The sequence below is a fragment of the Trichogramma pretiosum genome, unplaced genomic scaffold (assembly GCF_000599845.2).
Source record: "Trichogramma pretiosum strain Unisexual culture from Peru unplaced genomic scaffold, Tpre_2.0 scaffold32, whole genome shotgun sequence".
NCBI lineage: Eukaryota > Metazoa > Arthropoda > Insecta > Hymenoptera > Trichogrammatidae > Trichogramma > Trichogramma pretiosum.
The window spans coordinates 1,303,881-1,324,745 of record NW_019641641.1 but is presented as its reverse complement, the minus strand read 5'-3'; the positions used below and the strand labels follow the sequence as shown (position 1 = coordinate 1,324,745).

At 37.3% G+C, this 20,865-nt stretch overlaps 2 protein-coding genes across 2 annotated transcripts; both read left to right on the top strand.

The window, feature by feature from the left end:
• Positions 1-2,208: 2,208 nt before the first annotated feature.
• Positions 2,209-5,524, top strand: LOC106652384. Its single transcript, XM_014371312.1, has 11 exons — positions 2,209-2,511; positions 2,614-2,829; positions 2,913-3,040; positions 3,233-3,454; positions 3,520-3,838; positions 3,896-4,113; positions 4,199-4,350; positions 4,416-4,928; positions 4,999-5,081; positions 5,289-5,465; positions 5,519-5,524. Exons 1-11 carry the CDS (start codon positions 2,209-2,211, stop codon positions 5,522-5,524), a joined length of 2,337 nt encoding a protein of 778 aa, XP_014226798.1.
• A 445-nt stretch (positions 5,525-5,969) lies between these two features.
• LOC106652494 (plexin domain-containing protein 2) lies at positions 5,970-20,357 on the top strand. The gene is made up of 8 exons (XM_014371487.2): positions 5,970-6,819; positions 15,694-16,082; positions 16,160-16,474; positions 17,168-17,360; positions 17,937-18,146; positions 18,527-18,928; positions 19,022-19,158; positions 19,252-20,357. Exons 1-8 carry the CDS (start codon positions 6,744-6,746, stop codon positions 19,318-19,320), a joined length of 1,791 nt encoding a protein of 596 aa, XP_014226973.1. The 5' UTR covers positions 5,970-6,743; the 3' UTR covers positions 19,321-20,357.
• The last annotated feature ends 508 nt before the right edge of the window (positions 20,358-20,865 follow it).

Sequence of the window (20,865 nt, the reverse complement as noted above, 5' to 3'; positions counted from 1 at the left end):
GGCTAAAGCGTAGCCGCGTGGCGTTTGCCAAGATCAGGAAAGTTTGGCCCTTTTCATTACGGAGCAAGCATAATACTCGACGTGCATTCGATTCGGAATATTAACTGCACTTTCTACGTATATCCACTCACCGTTTTTGCTTTCAAGTCGGCCAATCTTCCGTAGATATCGGCCCGAAAAGTCACTTTATTGATATCCTCGCTCCAGACCGGAGGATACGAAAATCGGCGTCGGGTCGTACGCCAATCGCACGGATATTTCGCGCTTTATTGGATCGCAGCACACAGAAAAAAATACACACAGAGAGCAATGGAACAAATGCTATCACTGCACACTATTGAACTCGATACAATCGATAGTAAAACTTCACTGAGCTTGTATCCATCCAGAGATGCGCACTGTATAGTAAACCGGTCGGGATGCACGAGGCAGTGGTCTGCACTCACACACTACGCGGCGTCCGCGAACTGCATCGGCGGTCTCGACTCGTGTTGTATCATATAAGAAGCGAAGAAGAGCCAAAGACCGAGCGCGTATAGAGAATATACACGGTATAATGGAGGCGCTCGAAACGAAGCGCGATCGCAGACTGCGGAGCCGATGATGCGCGGCAGCCTTCGAGACCGCCCCGCTCGACTCTCCCTCATGCTCTCGCCAGCCGCCAGCTCTACTGTATACGCTTTTCTGCCGCATGCAAGTCTCCGTGCCTTATACTATATACCTATAGGTATATTCGCGCAGTACAAAGCCGGTGTGTGCCTCGTGCTCCGCGTGCATGTGTATGCGTGTGCCCTGCGTGCGTCTGTGTGCGCGGCTATTACACGAAGGGCCGCTCACCTCCACCAGTTGGCCGGCAGCGACACTCGTTCGTTCGCTCGCTCGCTCACTCGTGCATTCGTTGACGTTCCCTTGGCGCTTGGCAGCCGATGCTCCGCGCCTCGTAGTAGTAGTAGTAGTAGTAGTACTTGTATAGTAGCAATGTGCACGCGCAGAAAGCAGCGCATATACAATACGTCCGTGTGTGCGTGCGTATCAACTGTAATACGTGCGTGCGACGAGTTTGCGTATACAGTAGACACACATGCGAGCTTATGATAAGGACGCAGGACGCTCGACCGGACGACTGTCTACGGCGTCGGTGGCGACGGCGATTCGCTCTATATGCTCGTGCCGTGGCACACACGCACTCGGTGCTTTTCTCCATACGGATTCGTATTATGCGATACAAAAGTTGGCTTAGCCGAGCGCGTGTGCGTGTGCGACGCGCGTATATAGCTTTATTGCTATCGGATGACGCTTTTATATACCGAGCCGTGCCTTGTTGACAATCTCACCGTACTATGCAAATATCTCGTGCTTTTTGTAAAAATTCATAACTCCTTTTCCCATCTGGATTTTATAATGATAAAAGTATATTCGTCAAGAACGCAATGTACACATGGATATTATCTATTCTGATATTTCGTATAAACACAGAATCAATATTTTGTTTTATCTCAAAAATTTTTTTAATGACCGAAAGCACGAATAACTTGAAGCTTGCACGTTTTACTTAGGAAATTTTAACAAAAATTTTCTTCGTTCAAATTCATGTGTGCCCCATTTGAGTACCATCAAGAATTATTTAAAGGAATACAGAAATCAGAGTATGATTGAACATTTTTATTACGATTTTCAAAACTTTTGACTAAATGATTTCTTTGAAAAGTTCAATGATTTCTTTTGATTTGTTATTTCCATCGTCGGTCTTCTTTCTCATAAATTGAAGAAATACTTTAAACAAGGCTACTTTTGCGTAAATTCAAAAAAAAATTCAACGAAAAATATCGAATCCATTTTGGGAATTCAAATTTCAACAATATTATAGATATGTCATGAAGTTAGTTAAGTAATATACGTTACATAATTAAAAGTGTAATTGTACGTGTTTTTCATTAACAAACACATCTTGTAAACACGTGGAAACAGTTTTTATTTCGATTTAAATAAGTAAACTTTAAAAATAGTTTCAATTTATTTAAAAGTGAATGAAACCTTTTACCTCCAATATTTGTATATAAACGTGAATATCAAACTTGATTCCATACATAACCTGTTGTCATATGAAAGTGATTATAAAAATTAACGATATATAAAATTATTCAATCATTTTTCAATCATTCAATAAATACACTATCCTTACAAAGTTCAATCGATAACAGATTAAAAATGTCTGACGCAAGTTTAAGACTCTTCAATTTTAGAGAAGACATTTACGAAGATGAAAGTTGCAGCTCTGTAGGGGCTGATGAAATTTTGTATCCTTGCATCCAATGTCCAAGTATTTTGTCCTGTTCTTTAGAATCAATTCCTAATACCAATACCGACACGGAAGAAATTCGCTTGTTCAAGTTGAATGAAATTTTAAAGCAGTTCATTGATTTATTGAATGATCCTATAAAACGAGAAGATGTGGCTGATATTTGCCGTTTGTCTAGTGAATTTTTTCAATTCAATGGCGAGGACGGATACGTATCCTTTTTCAAAGAGCTAAATACAGATTTAATAGCAACAGAAAACTTAATAACTTGTTTCAGTCAAAAAATATTGTTTTTCTAAACGAAAAATATTCAGTATGTACGTTACTTACCTAGAATTGATGATATTATTGAATTTATGTGCTTACGAGTTGAACAAATGGAACAACTAATCTGTCACATTGAGCAATACTGTCATCTCTGCTCAAAACCTTTCATATTAGGTTTTCCGAAAGACATTAGCGACTTAATAAGCATCGAACACCACTACAGTTTGATGGGATATCTTTTGATACTAGCACCATCGGAAAATGTATTTTTCATGGTCGCAAATGCGATAAAAATACAATTCAGTAAAAAAGCAAATAAATCTAAATGTACAAAAGATATAATAAGTTTAGAAGAAATGCTCGGTGCTTTAATACGATCAAAATTTTTGTTAACCTTTACGAATATCATGGCGACATGTTCGATGAAAATATACCAGAAATGTTTAGAGATTGCCGCAGTATTAACTTCGATCAGTAATGAACTATGTAAGTGTTTTTTAGTTACGATACGATTTAAGTACATACTATAGATTGTATAATTAAAATCATTTCATATATAAAAAATGTTATTCATATATTAACGTAAATTAAAATAATTGACCACATAGATACACTTTGAAAAAAAAGTGGAAATACCAACTTAATTTAATGAACCGAAGGTTTTAGGATTTTGGAATCAGGCGTGGAAAACGTACTACTGATACGAATATATCAATGCAAAGCCTGTTCAAAAGGCAATTGTCTAGATAGTAGCTTAAACGACGAAGAATATTATAAAATAGTTGAGTACAGTACCAAGATTCTTTGGCGTTTAATGGTAGTAAGTCTCAAAAGCAGACCAAAAGACTCTGGAAAGACAGTCGATCCTCCAACCGATACTGCAATGCGGTATGTCGATATTAAAAATTATTTTAAATAAAAAAAATCGCCATTGTAAAAATCTATACGTGCAGGTGCTTACGATGCGCTTTACGCCGAGAGATTTCGCGAGCTTCAAAACATAATCGTAGTCGAAAGTTGAGAAATGATTTGGCAAGTTTGATATTGGCTGGCCAACTACGTGAAGGGCCGTCAGTTTGGCAAATACTGAATTGTGGAATAGCTGAAGATTTAACCGATCTTTTGACGCTTTCTGAATATCCTGAATCGAATAAAAAGTGGCTCAAAACAGTAAAAGTTGAAACTCATGATTGGACTGCGCTTGAATTCAAAAAAATCCTTTTTTTGGCTGTGGTTATCTTTATTCAAAATTACAATGATGATGCTCGAAAGGTAATTATTTTGAAGTATTTTGAGTAAGTAGCATGTTTCAATTTGTATTTATTGCAGTTGCTGCAGAATAGAAAAATAATAATTAGTCTTTTAGAATTAATCGATCTGGGAGCAATAGTCGATTCAAAAGATCTAAAAGAAGTAAATAATCTTACTTTGAAAGTTCCTTGGAACGCAGAGAAACTCTGGCATCTCTTTAAATATGCATTAAATGCTTTATCTTATATTGCTTGCATATTACCAGAGGAATTTTTAGAAAATTCAGGCTCAGTAAGGTGATTCCATATTTTCATAAAACTTAATTATTTTAATATTAATATAAAATTACAGTCGATGATGGTTTTTGTTAAATTATTACAGATTGATGCAGATACTTGAAAGATTTTTAACAATTCATGGTGACGAAATACTTTTAATGTATCTATCTGAAACTATTTGCTCACTTGTTTCATCAATGTGCCAAATTATTGTCAATGATTTTAAAAAGAATGATCTTATTTCCATATTTTCACGTAAGTTTCCATGTTTAAGAAATTAACTTCTAAATCATGTTAGTAACGGTTAAAATTTCTCACAGAATTGATCGAGCAAATATTGAATACCGAAGCTTTAACGTCGAGATATCAATTGATCATGACATACGCCTTGATGTCCTGTGAAACTTTGTTAGATAAATGCTCCTGCAGTCAAGATTTTAGATGCAATACAATGGTAAATATAGCTTTAACGTTACTGAAGAGGTATCTTCATCCAAAAAACGAGGATTCCCAATTGGAGCCAAAATTTCAAATAGCAATGAGTACTTACACATGGAAGCTTTTAGTCACGAGTCCACGAGCTTTCGAAGATTTCTCAGTTCAAGGCGGTATATATTTAATTTTGGATGTTATGACAGAAGCGACATTGCCCGTACAAAACGCTTTTCTTGGTATATTAACCGATTTATATGAAAATGAGTACTCTAAATATTGCATATATACCTGGAGATCTGTAAATGATAAAACGAGCATCTTGTCACTTCTTCCGAAAATTTGGAGAAAAGAAGAGACAATACTAGATATACAAAGGATTAATAAATGTTCTAATGATGGTAATTTATTGAGTTTAATTTTATTGAAATGATAATTAATCACTCATAATTTTTTGAAATGATGTTTTAGAAATAGGGAAGGATTTAGCATTGATGAAAAATGATCATTGGCTTTATTTTAACTTCATTAAAATACCTCATAACTCAAGAAAAGTAACAACTACAGTAGTAGGACCTGCTGGACCAAAAATTTATTACTTGTACAAAAATATAAAACAAGATACAGGAAAAATTGTTCACACAAAAACTCAAAATACTCATTACGAATTTCTCTTGGATCGGATATCGAATGAAGATCGAGTAGGTTACAAGTGTAATTTAATTGCAATAAATATTATATTTAATGCAACTTATTTTCAGGCAACTTTACCAATAATCGAAACATACGATTTGGTTCGCGACGAAGACTCGATGAAAGAAATTTTCCACTTATTGGATCAATTTAAAGTACAACCTTTGAAAGAATCGCAAAAACCATTGTTCAGCGTCAAAGAAAAGTTGGAAGAATGGTCTCAACGCATTCAAAATGAAAAGAAAGTGGAAAAATAAATTTTGGAAAAAATATAAATTTTAAAAGATATTGAAATAAGAGCTAACATAAAACTCGATATAATTATCTCATAATTGTAATGAAACTCCAATGAATCGGAGGGGGAGGGGAATTTTTCAAGTTTTGTTTATTGTTCGAGAGCAGAAGTAAGACTTTAATCAAGCCCCATCATACTTGAAATCTGGAAGTTCTATGCCGATCGACGGTAAAATAGCGATGTTATTATTATCGATCGACGATTAAGCACGATGTACCACTGATCGATGAAGAGAACTTCGCTGCAGGATTCTGCAGTATCTACCCATGTTAGGTCGCAATTGCAGAAATGCCCGCGAGCTTTCGTATTGGTCGAACGCGACGCGGTCCGCTATATATGCTAAAGAAGCGAGCGTTTATACTATATATTGTTCCGAGAAAAATAGAGGGGAACTTGGGTGCAATAGCAACAGGCACTCAAGGTAGTAACCGGAGTTGTTGGGGGCCACTCGCTTCGCTCGCTCGTTTCACTATATGCTTACCAGTCACCGGCTTTCAGTTCGAGCTTGGCTCTCCTTTGCGACACTTCTGTACACACACAACACATTACACAGTATAAACACAAAGCGCACAGGCACACACATACACCGTACGGCAATAAAATTTTATATCCAAACACTTATATATATCCACAAACCCGTATACATGCCGAGTACACTCCTTGTTGTGCATCGTCCGAGAGCGTAATCGTAGTCTCTCTCGTACATATAGTCGGACGTAGCCTTTTTTGGAAATCCGTATCGCGGAGAGCAGCAGCAGTTTGTGCGCGACGAGATCGTCGTTGAAATCTTTCGCCAGCTCTGCGAAACACATCCTCGCGGATTCAGCGCAAACAGTCGCTACGTTGGGTCGTCGTGCATACTATACATACGTACAGTGTGACAGCTCTCTCTTTCTTTCTCCGTAAAAGAAGCATCGAGCCAGCAGAATTGAGTCGCTGCAGCGGGCTGATTTTTCGGCTGCCCTCGGTTGTTATTGTTGTTTTGTTTATGTGGTCAACTACGCGCGAGTGCGACACGATATTAAATTGTGAGTGAGTGTGCAATTGCCTCGCGATTGTGTGCTTCGACTCGTAATACAGTTGCGAAACCTCTCAATTGAACGGATTTTTTTGCTAAATTTGTTTCTGTTTCTCTGCAAGTGTACGTGCGTGTGTGTATGTGTGCGCGGATAATTGCAGTTAGCAGGAGTTCTTACACAGCAAGAGGTTACCAGAACAGCTTTTAAGTATGACGCTTGTTCGACGGTCGCCTCTCATCGCAATTCTTGTCTTTGACCTCATCTTCGTTACGGCTGCACATTCTGGTAAGTGGTACACAGCACAGCCAATAGCTTTATTCTCCACTCTTTTTATTCAATTTTTCCTGTTTCTCTGTCTTTTCCTCTTGCTAATTGAACATATGGTCCTTAATTGTTACGAATACGTTTTTAAATTCGTCTCTCGACGTCGCTGGCCCGAGCTCGACGATATCTCTCTTCGTCCGCGGGCTCCTTTTTCTGCTCGATCGTTTCGCTTGGTATATTCCATGTAAAATCGAAGAATACACGTTGGTTAACGGGAAAGTATATGTGCAAGTGCGCAATAATTCGATGCAGTGATTCACTAGAAACGCATTTGGTATTATGTATGCCGAGACTTAATTAATAGTAATTGAATGGAAAGGATGGTGTTACGAGTGAGATGGCATTTAAGTGACAGAAAGAGGCAAAGTGGCAATAGCACCAACAACAGCTCAAGATAGATCGTTTTAATAAAGCTACATAATGTTCTCAATACGATCCTCCGATGAATTACAGAATACATGGCTCTAGCTTCGTATGCTTTTTTTTAGATTCTCTGGAAGCCTTCATTCATAAATTTAAATTTTTTATAAATAAATACTTTGAGGCCTACTTATTCATTTTCCTATGTAACTAGTTTTGAATAAACTAAACAAAGCGCTGATATCCTTTAAAACGTGTTTTTTACCATTGAAGTCGAATCAAATTAGAAATTTATTTTTGGCAATTCGATATTGAATAATTACAAAAATGTTTTCAAAGATTTTAATGAAATATTCATTTGCACGGCACCCGAAATAGATCTTTTTTATTTGGTATGCCTATACTTTTGTTTTTAAAATTATATGATTGCTAGAAATTTTAATAATAAATGTTGATACTTACTCTATAATCTATATTATAGAATAGGATCATTAATAGATTACCACACTCATCTTTTTTTAAAATTAAGAATTAAACATCTTGAAAATAGTTTATTTTATTTCCAGGATTAAATATTACTCGAGGTTAAGAAGTAATATTTTGTCTTGTATGAAATACAAAAAATTCTACAAAAACACTCATGAATATGCGATTAAAAGAAAGAAAACATCTGGGTAACAGATGCAACTTGTCTGGTTTCATTTTCTTGTTCTTATTTTAAGACTCCTATGAATAAGATCAGAAATACACTATTTTTATTTGTTTTCCAAAAATTACAGACGAGCTCATAAATGCAGTTCAAATTTTGAAGAGTGAGAAATTTTAGAATTTAATTTTTTTACCGAATGTTCCTTTTGTCGTTAAAAAAATGAAGCAACACTGTTCGAAGAGAAAAGAATCATTTCATTACTCGTGATTCAATAATTTTACTGCATTAAAATTTAGATTGAATCGTGCGTTTCTAAAATGAAAATAAAAATTCGCAAAAACAAGATATGTGCGAGAGATACTGATAGAAGCTATTATTCTATTGACGATCGAAAAATAAAAAAAGTGAATCTCTTCTATAAAAAAGAGAAAGAGATGTGTGAAAGTCTGAAAAACTTTTGTTTGTACTTGTGTACGTGGGACTAAAAGTGCGCCTAAGTACCTTTATGAGAAAGTCTTTCACTCGTTGTTTACGTAGATACGAACTCAGAAATTTATGATCAATAAAATTTACGTTGACTAAAAAATTTGCATGAAAAAAATGTAACTTTGATAGTACTTATTTGATATTAAATAATGATAAAATATTTATTAAAGTTATATAGCTTCAAAATGGATGGTTCTTTGTAAAGAGCTTTCTTCGCGCCTTTAAAAAGTAGTTCATAATCTAAAAAAATCGAGAAAAGTGTCGATACTATCATGAGCATAGTAGTATGTATTTATACCACCAAACACCTCAGATTCAGAAATAATGTCGCACATTATCGCAACGCGACATGTTGATCGCACTTGATACATTCGTACATCATCCTCATTCTGCGATGTTAAATTATATCTCAAAAAAAAAGAGCTTAAAAATGAACTTAGCACAGTGTTATCAAATGTCGCAAGGTACTTGTGCTTAAAATAACACTTTTTAGTTCGATCCTTAGTGGTGTCCTTAGGAGTGTTATTTGAAGCCTATATTAATGAGCCTACCACTTCAGTAATATTATGTACTATTAAGCAATATGCTTTTTCTGTAAAACAAGGAATTACTGCACGAGGTAATGATTAGTGAGGAAAGCTCTACTTTCCACATGGTGAAGCATGCTGAAATGGTATTTTTCATCATAAAATGCAGAAAGTTGATTTTCAGATTTTCCCGACAAATGCATAAGTGGAAAATTTTCAATTGATTTAAATATACGTTCAATTACTTTGACTATTTTGAAGTCACATAATTATTTATATCGTAAAATTTTGAAACAATCTATATCTCATATTATTTATGAAAAGTTACCTTCATCATAAACAATGGTGTAATGAAGGGTGATCAAGAAAGGTTGTAATAGAAACTTGTACAGAAGTAATTTCAAAACTTAACCCACAGTATAAATTAGTGCGAATGTAGCAGTTTTATTTTTTGTGTAAACTATTATACACGATTGACAAAATTAAGTTTCTTTAAGATGATTAATTCAATTGTAACATTTGATCGTTTTTCTGATTGATGAATAATATTTGATAAAAACAAAAAATTAATTACACGGAACTTAAGAGTTGTAGGACCGTCAAAATGATCGAAATGAATAAATCGTCCTCAGTAGGCCAATAATGGAATACTCGATCTTAGTGTACTTCATTTCCACTATTTTTTCTGTCTCTTACTCTCCGTAGATAGTCTATTTATGACTGTATTTGCTGCATTAGCAAAAGTAAAACTTTCACCTTAGCATTTTGCTTTCGCTTATTACCAGATTCGGTTCCATACAAAGTAATCGCACGAACATTTTTAAATGGGCTTAAAAATGTTTTTTGAATACATGAAATGTTTTGATGCTTGCAAAATTTTTAAGAAAAATGTATGAAAAAAAAAATATTAATTGTTTTCTTGTTAGAATAATTTAAGTATGTCGATTTAAATAAAAATAATTTAATTTTAATTTTAAAAGAAAAATATTTTGAAAAACAACTTCACTTGTTGAAAGACTTATGCAAACAGTATAACAAAATTGTTGTGTACATCATTTTCTATGTTCGTGAACAACAATAAATATAGGTATGCACATAAGAGACTTTTTCATGAAAAACACAAGGAACTTTTTTGTTTAAATTTTTTGCTGAAAGTAAAATGTTTCATAATCAACACTGCTACTTCTAAAATTAAAGAGAGTTTTAAAATTTCTTACATATTTTAAAAAACCGAGCTTAATGATAATGAGAAGTAGAATTGAGCGGTTGTTTTTAATTTTCTTGAACTCTTTTTTATCGTAGAAGTAGCTTTGTGCACGTCATTCTGACTTACTACTCGTAATTATTTCAGTCACTGGCCTGAAAATCCTCGTGTCCGTGTCTCTTTATGGTTTACGCTCATGCTCGAGTCATAAATGTTGTCTCAAAAGCCACCATGTAATGCATCTTACATTTTTCTCGTCTATAAAACTACAAAGTCGATTTTTATAATCACATGTCATTTTCTAAATTAGTCAATTACGTTGCTTTAATTTCATTAATTTCATAAATTTATATCGCAATTCTGTGCAATATTGAATAAATTTTTAAAAGATACTTATTCAAAACTTTTTCATACTGAAGTTACTTTGCACCATAAACGACAGATTTTTATGTTTGAATTGCGACATGTAAAAGATAAAAAGAAAAATGATATGACGATCATACACGGAGCTAACAAAATTTTTATCATAATTAGATAAACTTCATAGGGGTTCTAATGAAGGATAAATGGCATTCAAGTTTAAAAAAGTCTCAAGAACAAATACAACTCTTTGTCACTTTGAGCTCTTGCAAAACTTTTATTTTTAAAATAAAATAAAAATCGAACTTTAAAGAATTATTTTTTTACCTTCTTTTAAAAATTGATCATGAATCGTTGCTTTTATTTTCAATTATAATATTGTAATTAAAAAAATTTCATGTAGTTACTTTGAAGTTCGTGTTTTATAAAAATTCCGATGCAACTTGTGCTAATATATTTTTTTAGAAAAACTTGTTACATTTGCCTTAGGCTCATGACACAATTCCTCGTATTCGATAAAAAAAATCATAACCGCACCCGTTGTATAATGTTACAATCGACCAATACAAGTGAGACCATTGTTGAGATAATTTTTTATGTGCTTTTATTGTAAAAAAATTGTTAATAATTGTTGTGTACTTAAAATTTTATTTTATCCATGGTTATAAAAGAATAAGTAACAAATAAAGGGTGTTCGTGAATACACATTGAGAAGTGTGCATAATATTCATGAGCGCAAGAGTTTAAGCGACAAAAGACGCAGTGTAAATGCGACTTGTACTGTTGAGAGGGTATAAATAGCCGGCGAGAAAAAATTCATCCTCGTCTGTCCTTATTGCCGTACTTCTGCAGTTGTATAGAAATTGTTTTTGGCCGCATTAGAACGAGCAGAAATCTTAAATATTCCTTTCTCTCAATTATACTATCAAGCTTTAAATTATATGCGATGGGAAAAAGATATAAATGTATAATAAAATAATTAATACTTCCTACAAATATTTATGTATTGAAAAAAACTCGATACTCGGACAGTTATCACAATATTCGCTATAATACGTGGCATCGAACGATCAAAAAACTAGTTTATAACGCATCGGACGAGCTCTTGCGGTTCATCGTGTTCCACCTCTGCGAATTATACGTATATGTTATATATACACATACATTTATACTCGCTATATACCTATAAGTTTCCTGATCGTCATAGTGTTCGCATATACGATGATTCGCGACGACGACCATGTCGGCCTTGACTGCTGATTCTTCGTCGAATGTTTTTTGCTTCTTTTATTTGTGATAAAGTAATATAGCTGCTGCGCTTTGAATATTTACAGCTCGATTGGCGCCTTGCTATATTTAGTCGCGAGGCACTAATGCACACGCAGGTACAGCATATATGTCTATAAAACAATTTGCACGCAACGAGCTGCGGATATTGCTGAGCCTAGGCTAGGTCGATTAGCCTCTAGAAATTATAAATTATCACTAATTTTCCAATGAATTCATTCATTGAATAGAATTGCTTAAACTGTGCTATCAAAGAAAAATTGACCCAAGAACGTTGGCGGATTTTTAACTATGTATCGATTTCTTTTTTGCAAGTCTGTATGCATGTAAGTGTAAAGTGAGAGTCGTTGTCTTAAGCCGGAAATCGTTCGAGAGAGGCATCTCTGCCGCTCATACAAATCACTCGCGCAGCAACTCAAGTGTAGTGTCGACGCTTCTGATTCGAAGAGTGCCGAATGCTTTTCTAAAGTCGAAGAAAAAGCAACGTAGAAAGTGTACCAGAATATTTTTTTCGCTCAATAACAATATTTTATTATTTATTCATTTCTTTAACGAAAAATGAAGTCGCGTTGTTTCAATTAATTTCTCATTATAAAAATTTCATTTTAAATTTCAGGGAAGTCATAAAAAATACTGTTCAGTTGAGAGAGATCACGAGTTATCTTATCAATTGTAAATTAATAAGTTCTCGATAAATATTCAACGCAAAATTATCAATACCGACTTTTAAAATCGATATCTTGACTAATTAATAATAAATATGAAAAAGATCTTCTCTGAAATCGTAAGTTGAAAGTGCATCGATTGAAAGCCATTATTTGCAAGCTTATTATTCGTCAAACAATGCATTCATTCGTGAAATTTATTCATCAGTCATTCAACTTTTTGAAAATATTGTTTTCTTCCAACAAACTACATTTCCACTGCATGTCCCATTATTGAACAATGTAATATTTGAATTTGTTATAAAAACAAACAAGTTTGAAGAGAACTGATAGCACTGGTTAGTAATAAAACTCACTCAAAGTGAATAGTACCATATTACTTGTAGACGCATGATCATTTAAAAAATTTAGATTTTGAATTATTTTGTATTGGTCAAATGCATCAGCTCGTATTGATCGCATGTTATTTCCGGTATATTTGTTATTCTGTACATTTTCTGTAAACTGCATATGCTGCATACGAGTGTGAGCGCGATGACGACCAGAGAGTTACTTTTGAAAATGTAAATTCGTATGTGTGTATAGCTACAGAATACAGATCCGACACTATGCATGTGCAACAATAAATTCCGGAAGTTCTTTTCTTCTCCATTCAAATGCCAGCTAATGCCTTTTCCTGCGTTTGCACCGTAAACTGAATAGTGCATCAATAAATAGCGATTTGAAGATAGTGAAGATGAAGTTGATTGATGTTTATGATTCATTATATCGTTCTAAAAAAATTAAATTGTATTATAATTTAATCTAATAATTTCTTTAATACGTATCAAAAGAAGAAAATAATTTAAGGCATTCTAATAAAAAATTACGCATCGAGAGAAAGAAGTTTTAAACCAGTTGAATTGTGTGTTTTCGGATATAGAAGTAACAAAAACAGATAAAAAATTTGTCACGGGACACGCTGATGAAACTTGCTCGAAGCGTAGTTTACTCATCTTCGGTTTACGAATTAATCTCTTATTTGCAAAAAAAGCATCCCCCCCCCCCTTGCGCGATAAACTATTCAAATGTTTGCAGTATGACATTGCTCCGTTATCGTCGATTCGGAAATTTCTCGGATAAAGGTGCAACGATAAAAGCTGCAATCGAGATGAAAAGAAAAGATGCCCGTTGAAACAATGTATAATCCTTCGTTCTTGAGTATATAAAGCCGATGAACGTCTGACGTCAGTCAATTGTCTCATCTACTTATAATTCGTTTCAGGCATCGCACAGTCATCATCTAAGGAATATTTGCATGATTGTCTTTTGCCAAATGAATTAACATCGCTTGAATTATAAAAGAGTTGAACCTTTTTTTATTGCGTCTAGCTATTGGGTATTCGACTGAGATATAAAAAATTATCGCAGAGAACCATAATAGATTACGACGGAAGCATGGTTCAAGAGATACGAACTAAATTAGATAAATTACAATTTTCTAGAAATTGCATTTCCTATCCGAATGGAAAAATAATTTAAAAATTAAATTTTCAATTTTTTCATGTTACGCCACAGTTATTAGTTAGTTATAATTCAACTGTTCTCGATTACATATTATTTCTTTCACCTTCGCGAATCCAAAACGTCGAACGACTGGAAAACAATCCCATTTACTTTTAAATCCTACAGGGTACAAGTTATAATTATTACTCGAGCTACTCAACAAGGTGGCAGTAAATATTGATACATGCGAGGCTCGTGAAGAGTATCAGTTGTTGCGTTGCTTACGTAGCTACTATGTAGTAGTAGTAGTCTCGTGCGACGATGTGTTTTTTTGCCAAGCTTCACTAAAAACGACGCGATCCGGCGATCGCAAAAGCACCAGCATTGTGTAGCCTAGGAACGAGTGGGTATAGACCAAGGACGCTCGCTCGAATCGCGTATAGTTGCCGCGGAATGCAAATCTCTGTTTCAGCCGAGATGTGTAAATGAACGGCGCGCGCTCCATAAACATCGTGGTAGTAGGATAAAGAATCGAAACGCTCGTTCTCGCGCGAGCTCTTTTTCTCGCTCGCTTTTCAATGCGCTACGCGTCTCTCTCTCTCTCGCTTTGCTTTCGCTTGTGTATGCATCGACAAAAACTCGGCGCAATAATTTTCGCTTAATAAAAGGCATATTTTTTTGTTTATTTGCTCGTCGCGAATCTGTTGGATTCAAATGGACGACTAAGTACAAGTACAGCAGTAGCAACAACAACAACAAAAAAGTCCGAGTACGGCAGAAAAAGCGGTAGTTAGGCAAGCGATAACTACTTTATACGGGACGTGCGCGCGCGAGAAACGGTATTATAGTTTCACTCGCGCGCGCGCGCTGCAAACAAGATGCAGTGCGGCGATATGCCTCCTTTTGTAAAATGTGCTCACAATATATACACATGTTCATTGTGTGCTCAAAGTACCTCAAACGTATTTTCAACAGTGTCGAATGGTATATAAGATATTTCGTCAAAATGTGCAAAGTCATCGATTGTTCCTCGCCGGTCACTTCCTACGATCGAATTTTCGTTTATTATTTTCGAGACGCGTAGCAACATTCGAGTGATTTTCGAGACTGTTTTAAAGCATCTCGAACACCCTCAGCCATGCTATACTTCCTTCTTGTGCCTATACGTACTACGAGCTGTCTTGGTTGCGAGCGATCACCCTTACAGTTCAGCAAGGTTAACGATTCCAGAAGTTCTATATATATACCCAGGCGCTTTCGCGTCTCTCTAACGGGTCTCACGGTGCGTTTTCCATGGAGGAGTCGTTGGGCTGTACGCGTATGCATGTGTGCGTATACGTAGCGCCCGTTTGAGGTTTTCCCCGCAGTATATAAACTCGGACGTCACTCATGTGGAGTGTATAAGGCCTATACTCTAGAGCAGCGACCAATAATATCGCCGAGACGAACGATTTCTCGTGTACGAATTTATATATTTATGAATGTGTATGTGAGGCAGCGATCGATGAATAAAAAAAAATATGACTATAGCTATAAGGCACTCGAGTGGAGGAGCGCCGAGTACAAGTTGCTGCGACTACGCCACTCGTTCAATTCACTTGAATTAAAATCTGATGTCATGTTGTATCATTTTTAACACGAAATAAGTATCGATTATAATCGCAGAGTGGCTTCGAGAGACTTTCCGAAGAGTATATCCAAACAATAGATCTATCCGATCATAAATAATGAAATTATATGCTATCTCGAACAACAATGAGGATAAAAAGTACTTCAAATATGGCTAACGAATTGAATTTTTGCTACTTTCAGATTTCTACAGATACGATGTAAACAAAGCGACGCAAGTACACGAGCACGTGTACGACTTCGAGCTCGATGAGCCGATCGCGGTGGACAGGAGAAAAAGATCCCCCCTGCCGCCTCAGCCTCCGATTCAAGGTTCGCAAGCGTCGAAACCCAGTGCCCCGGAGCTGGTGATCAGCAACAAAACGGACACACCTGCCAATGTTTCCTACTCGACTTCGGAGCCGACCGTCGTGGTGGCCCAAGCCGCGACGGTTTCGCCCATAATCGGTCTCAATCGGACCACGGTGAAACCGATCGGCAATGGCAAGGCTCCGACCGTCTCGATCCCGATAGTTCCCTCGCAAAATCCTACCGCTAACGTTAATCGTACGAGTCTCGATAAGGACTTATCGGTAAGTTTCGTTTTTCGATCGCGCGAAGTGTCGAGCGATGTGAATTCACGTTCGGTAACAAAATTTGCTCGATACAGAAAGTGCACGTCTGGGCCAACCAGACCAGATGGGCAAACATGACCAACAAGGACGTGGAGACGACTACGAGCAACAGTAGCAGCAGCAACAGCGACGCCGATCTCGACTTCGCCATCAACAAGTATCCGGCCGAGGTGACGAACCAGACGCTGCGCGAGAACAACATCCTCAAGTCGGAGAACGACACGCACCAGTACTACAACAGCTCGTTCAGCGTCGACGAGGCGACCGGCAAGGGATTCTGGGTCGATCTCGAGAATCATCCCGATCTCCAGGTCAACAGTCTACTCAGCAAGAGTCATCGCAGAGCGGCTGTAAGTTGCACACACACAAACGCATCCGCAGAATTCCGCCCGCTTCTGTAATTTAGCTATTGTTCAAATTTGCACGTTGGTCGTTTAGACACGTACTACAGGAGAGACTGGCGCATCGCCGCTCTCTCGTAGTACGTGGCGTGTATATTTTTTAACTGCCGCTGCCGCGAAATTGGCCAATTAATCGTGTATGCTCGCGCGCGCGCACGCCTCGCGTATTATACTTCTAGACCATCGTCGTCGTTGCACCGCACGCTTAAACTCCTAGACTGTATTCATGCCGCGTGCGCAGTGCGCAGTTGATTATTTTATTGACTAGTTTTTTCTTCTCCTTTTGTTATGTTTTATCGTATACTCGCAACAAATAGTATACAAACATCATGAGCTTTGAAATGCACATTATACCCTTGCCTCGACGCGATGATATTATTGTGGCGCATCATCTCTGCTATTAAAAATCGTGACATCGAGGAAAAAAAAATCAAATGTACTCACCGTTCGCGATAATTTGCGGTGCGTTTTCCGACTAATCGTCGACATTGTCCGCGATGTTCGACGATGATTTTCGCGAGATATTTTATGCTCGCGCGCTATAGTGTCGCGTCGCAGCGATTCGAGCAAGGATGTTTACCGATTACTCAACTGTTTTTTCCTTTTTTTTGTTCTGCATGTTTTTCTGGCGCACGAGAGCAGACCATCAAGCTGAAGTTCGACTTTCCGTTCTACGGGCACAAGGTGCGCAACATCACGATAGCCACCGGTGGCTTCCTCTACACAGGCGAGTACGTGCACAGTTGGCTGGCCGCTACTCAGTACATTGCTCCGCTCATGGCCAATTTCGACACGACGCTCTCGTCCAAGAGCTTCGTCAAGTATGCTGACAATGGTAAGCTTACTGCACTGCACACGTATGATGCATGTGTGTAATGTAGGTATATACGATCCGCTGCGGGTGCGCGCGGAGAGACGCGTATGGGCGAATTTCGATCCCCGAGAGCGACACCCGAGACGCTGCTGCTGCTCGACAGTTTAAGTTCGCGACGCGCAGTCTATATTTATATTTACACAAAACGATCGCTCGGTATGAATTACGAATGTATTATACAGTACATATACGTGTATAACTCGATCGAGCGTGTTGTTCTTTTTGCGCCGATCGCCGGGCACTGGCACGTTTCTTCTTTTTTTCTTTTTCCTTTTTTCAATTTCGTCAGCTTTTCTATTGCTGCAGCAGCTCGCATTATCGTTCGATCGTGCGCGCATCGCGCGGAGCGATTAAATGGCACTTTGGTATTTTTTTTTTGCTTGGGACGCAGCAATAGGAGTTGAGTCATTTGAGTCGCGAGTCTGCACGAGCCGACGACCGCCGAGCGATTGTCCGTGTCACGTTTCTCTCTCTCGACGACTCGTCATATAAACGATTCATTGCTCTTACTGCTACTCTCTCTCTGCCCATGTATAGGTACTGCCTTCACCGTCGAATGGGAGAACGTCCAGCTGCAAGACAAGCCAGAGGCCGGCGCGTTCACCTTCCAGGTTACCTTGCTGCAAAATGGTGACATCGTCTTCGTGTACAAAGCCATACCGCTGCTGGTGGAGAACATCGAAGACAAGGAGCATCCCGTCAAGATCGGCCTTAGCGACGCTTACATGATGGACCGAACAGTCTTCTGTAGGGAGCCATTTCTTTTTCTTTTTCGTCCCGTTAAAAGTTTTAATTTTGCATGTTCCGACGATCGTGTACGTTACGCTTACGGAGTAACTTTCAACCCAATGCTACAATTTACATGTTAAATATATATAAATTTCACAACTAGCTGGTTACATTTAGACAATCTTTGTTAAATTAGACCCGCTGGCATTAATCCAAGTCTATTTTAACTGCGACATCGCTACAGTTGCTGCGACTGCGGCCATGCGTTATAACGAATGCAGTCTTTTCTGCGATATGCTCGTGAATTCCATACCGGCGCCGACAGTTTTTCCCCCTCGAGCCCACAAATTAATTTATAACAAGAACTGTATACTGATTCATAAATTTTTCGAACGCAGTTGCCCGTCGCAAGACCATCTACGAGTACCATCGCGTCACCTTCAACCGGCAAGACATCAAAAACTGGACGGCCATTTACCTCAAGGCACTGCCGACTTGCTTGCAAATGGACAACTGCAACGACTGCCTGACCAAAGTTCCGGATTTCGATTGCAAGTGGTGCCCCGAGTTGCAAAAGTGCAGCACCGGCACCTTCCGCTTCCGCCAGGACTGGCTGCAGAAGAACTGCGACACGAAGAACATTCGCGAGGAGGCCAAGTGCCCGGCCAGATCGGCCGGCACCTCCTATCGGGAGCACGCCCAGGAGGCCAGAATCGAGAATCACAGGACGGAGGACGGCTCGATAGTCGCCAAATTCAATCCCAACCAGGCAGCCGTGGCCAGTAGTTCGATCGAACATTGTGAGTACTTGATCGTTGTATTTCCGAGCTCGGGGCTCGGAGTCGTCGATCGGAGGAGAGAAAAAAATTAATACGATCGCGTGTGATTTGCAGCTCAAGAAAATATGAGCATGGGCGTATCCGGAATCATCGGCATACTTTTCGTTCTCTCGCTCGTAGCGGGACTTGCCGCATGGGCAGCTTACGCTTATCGCAATCCGCACAGCGCGTCCGGTCAGATGCTCATCAGGGTAAGACCAAATCGAGCTTTCTTTTTCTTCTCCATTAAAATCGAGACATTATATTTCGTCGCGATCTCACGCAAATCGATTCTCGCTTTACAGTACCGACCGAGCCAGTGGAGCTGGCGCAGAGGAGAGGCCCGCTACACCGCTGCAACTATTCACATGTGATGCTGCGACCCACCGGCTCAGCACTTGAGCAGTATCAGCGGCAATCTAAGCGGCAGTAATAGTTAATAATAGAATTGGTGTGTCTCCTTCGTCGTCGGGACTGTCGGACCAAATCAACTGTTTTTTCCTATACACGCAAATTTTGTGCGCGCGCGACCGCGCGCATAAGCGGCTGATGTTTTATAATTGCACAAATGGGGCGGCTAGCTCATTTGTATTTCTCGCGTATGTGGTGCACAGTTGCATTTTTTATATCAACGATATGAATTGATGATAATCATAGTGATACGTGCGCACGACAATATTTATTCGTCGGATTGACTGTAAACTAATAATTAACAGTACAGCTCTCGTTTTGGATTATATACACGTGTACTTTTTGAGCAATGTTTCCGAGCAATATGATTATACGGCGATGTATAATCGAAGAAAAAGCCAAACAAGTCTGAACTTCGAAATTTTTACACAAGTTTATGACAACGTATTTGAAAATAAATTGAAATACATATATTTCAACCGAATTACTTTTTCAACGTTTCTAAGGATTAACAAAAGAATAACTGTAAACGATGTTTGAAGCTTGTTATAAGTGCCTTTTTATGGAATTTTAGGTCGATCATGAGTACCTTGAACGGCGAAGCGCAAATTATGCACCTTCTCAATAATCCATAATTTTACAACTCACAATGTGATTTTTTAGCAGCATATCTAACGTTTCTTTTTCTATCGAGTAGTTCGATTTGTTCAAAGCATCAAAAAATCGATCAAATAATTTTTACTTGTTTGCAAAAAAATCGAATTAAAAATATTCGGTGAGGTTCGTGAATCCTTCAAAAATCAGCACAGTAATGAAAGTTACGTTTACCGTTACGATCTTATAGTTAAATCGAGATTTTTCTTTTTGATGTAAATACTATATAGAAGTAATAGACAATCTCAATGAATCTTCTATAGCGTACTATGAATCAAATTTTTCAAAGAGGAAAAAATAAACTTTATAAGTAACTTATCTTATTGAAAAAAGCAGAGTATTTTAAGGAAAATTTACAAAAAAACTAATGGAAAAATTGTATAGTATATGTATCAAGCATTATTAATTTTTAATTGTATATAGTAGCATTTTATAAATAAATATTTTTATTTAATTTATAAGCGAGAATATAACGAGAGAGGTGCCTATTACAAACTTTGATTTATGTACACAATCCAAATATAATTGATAATTTGAATACAATTACATTTATAAGAGTATAAAAACAATTGAAATTTAATCTAAAAATTTAGTCAAAAGCACTATTAAAATAGGCAAACCTTAAATAATAAACGTGTCAATCTTTGCAAGCAATAAGCTTGTATAATCACAGTTATCTATTTTATTTCAATGAAAAAAATTTCATTGATTATGCAACAAAGTAGTTACATATAAGTTCAATTATACGAAAATTCAATAACTCATTAAGTTAGTTTATATCTTGAAATTGTAAATTTTTAATAAATTGGGATTTATTATAAAAAAAATCTAAGAGCACGATGTACGCTTTGTTG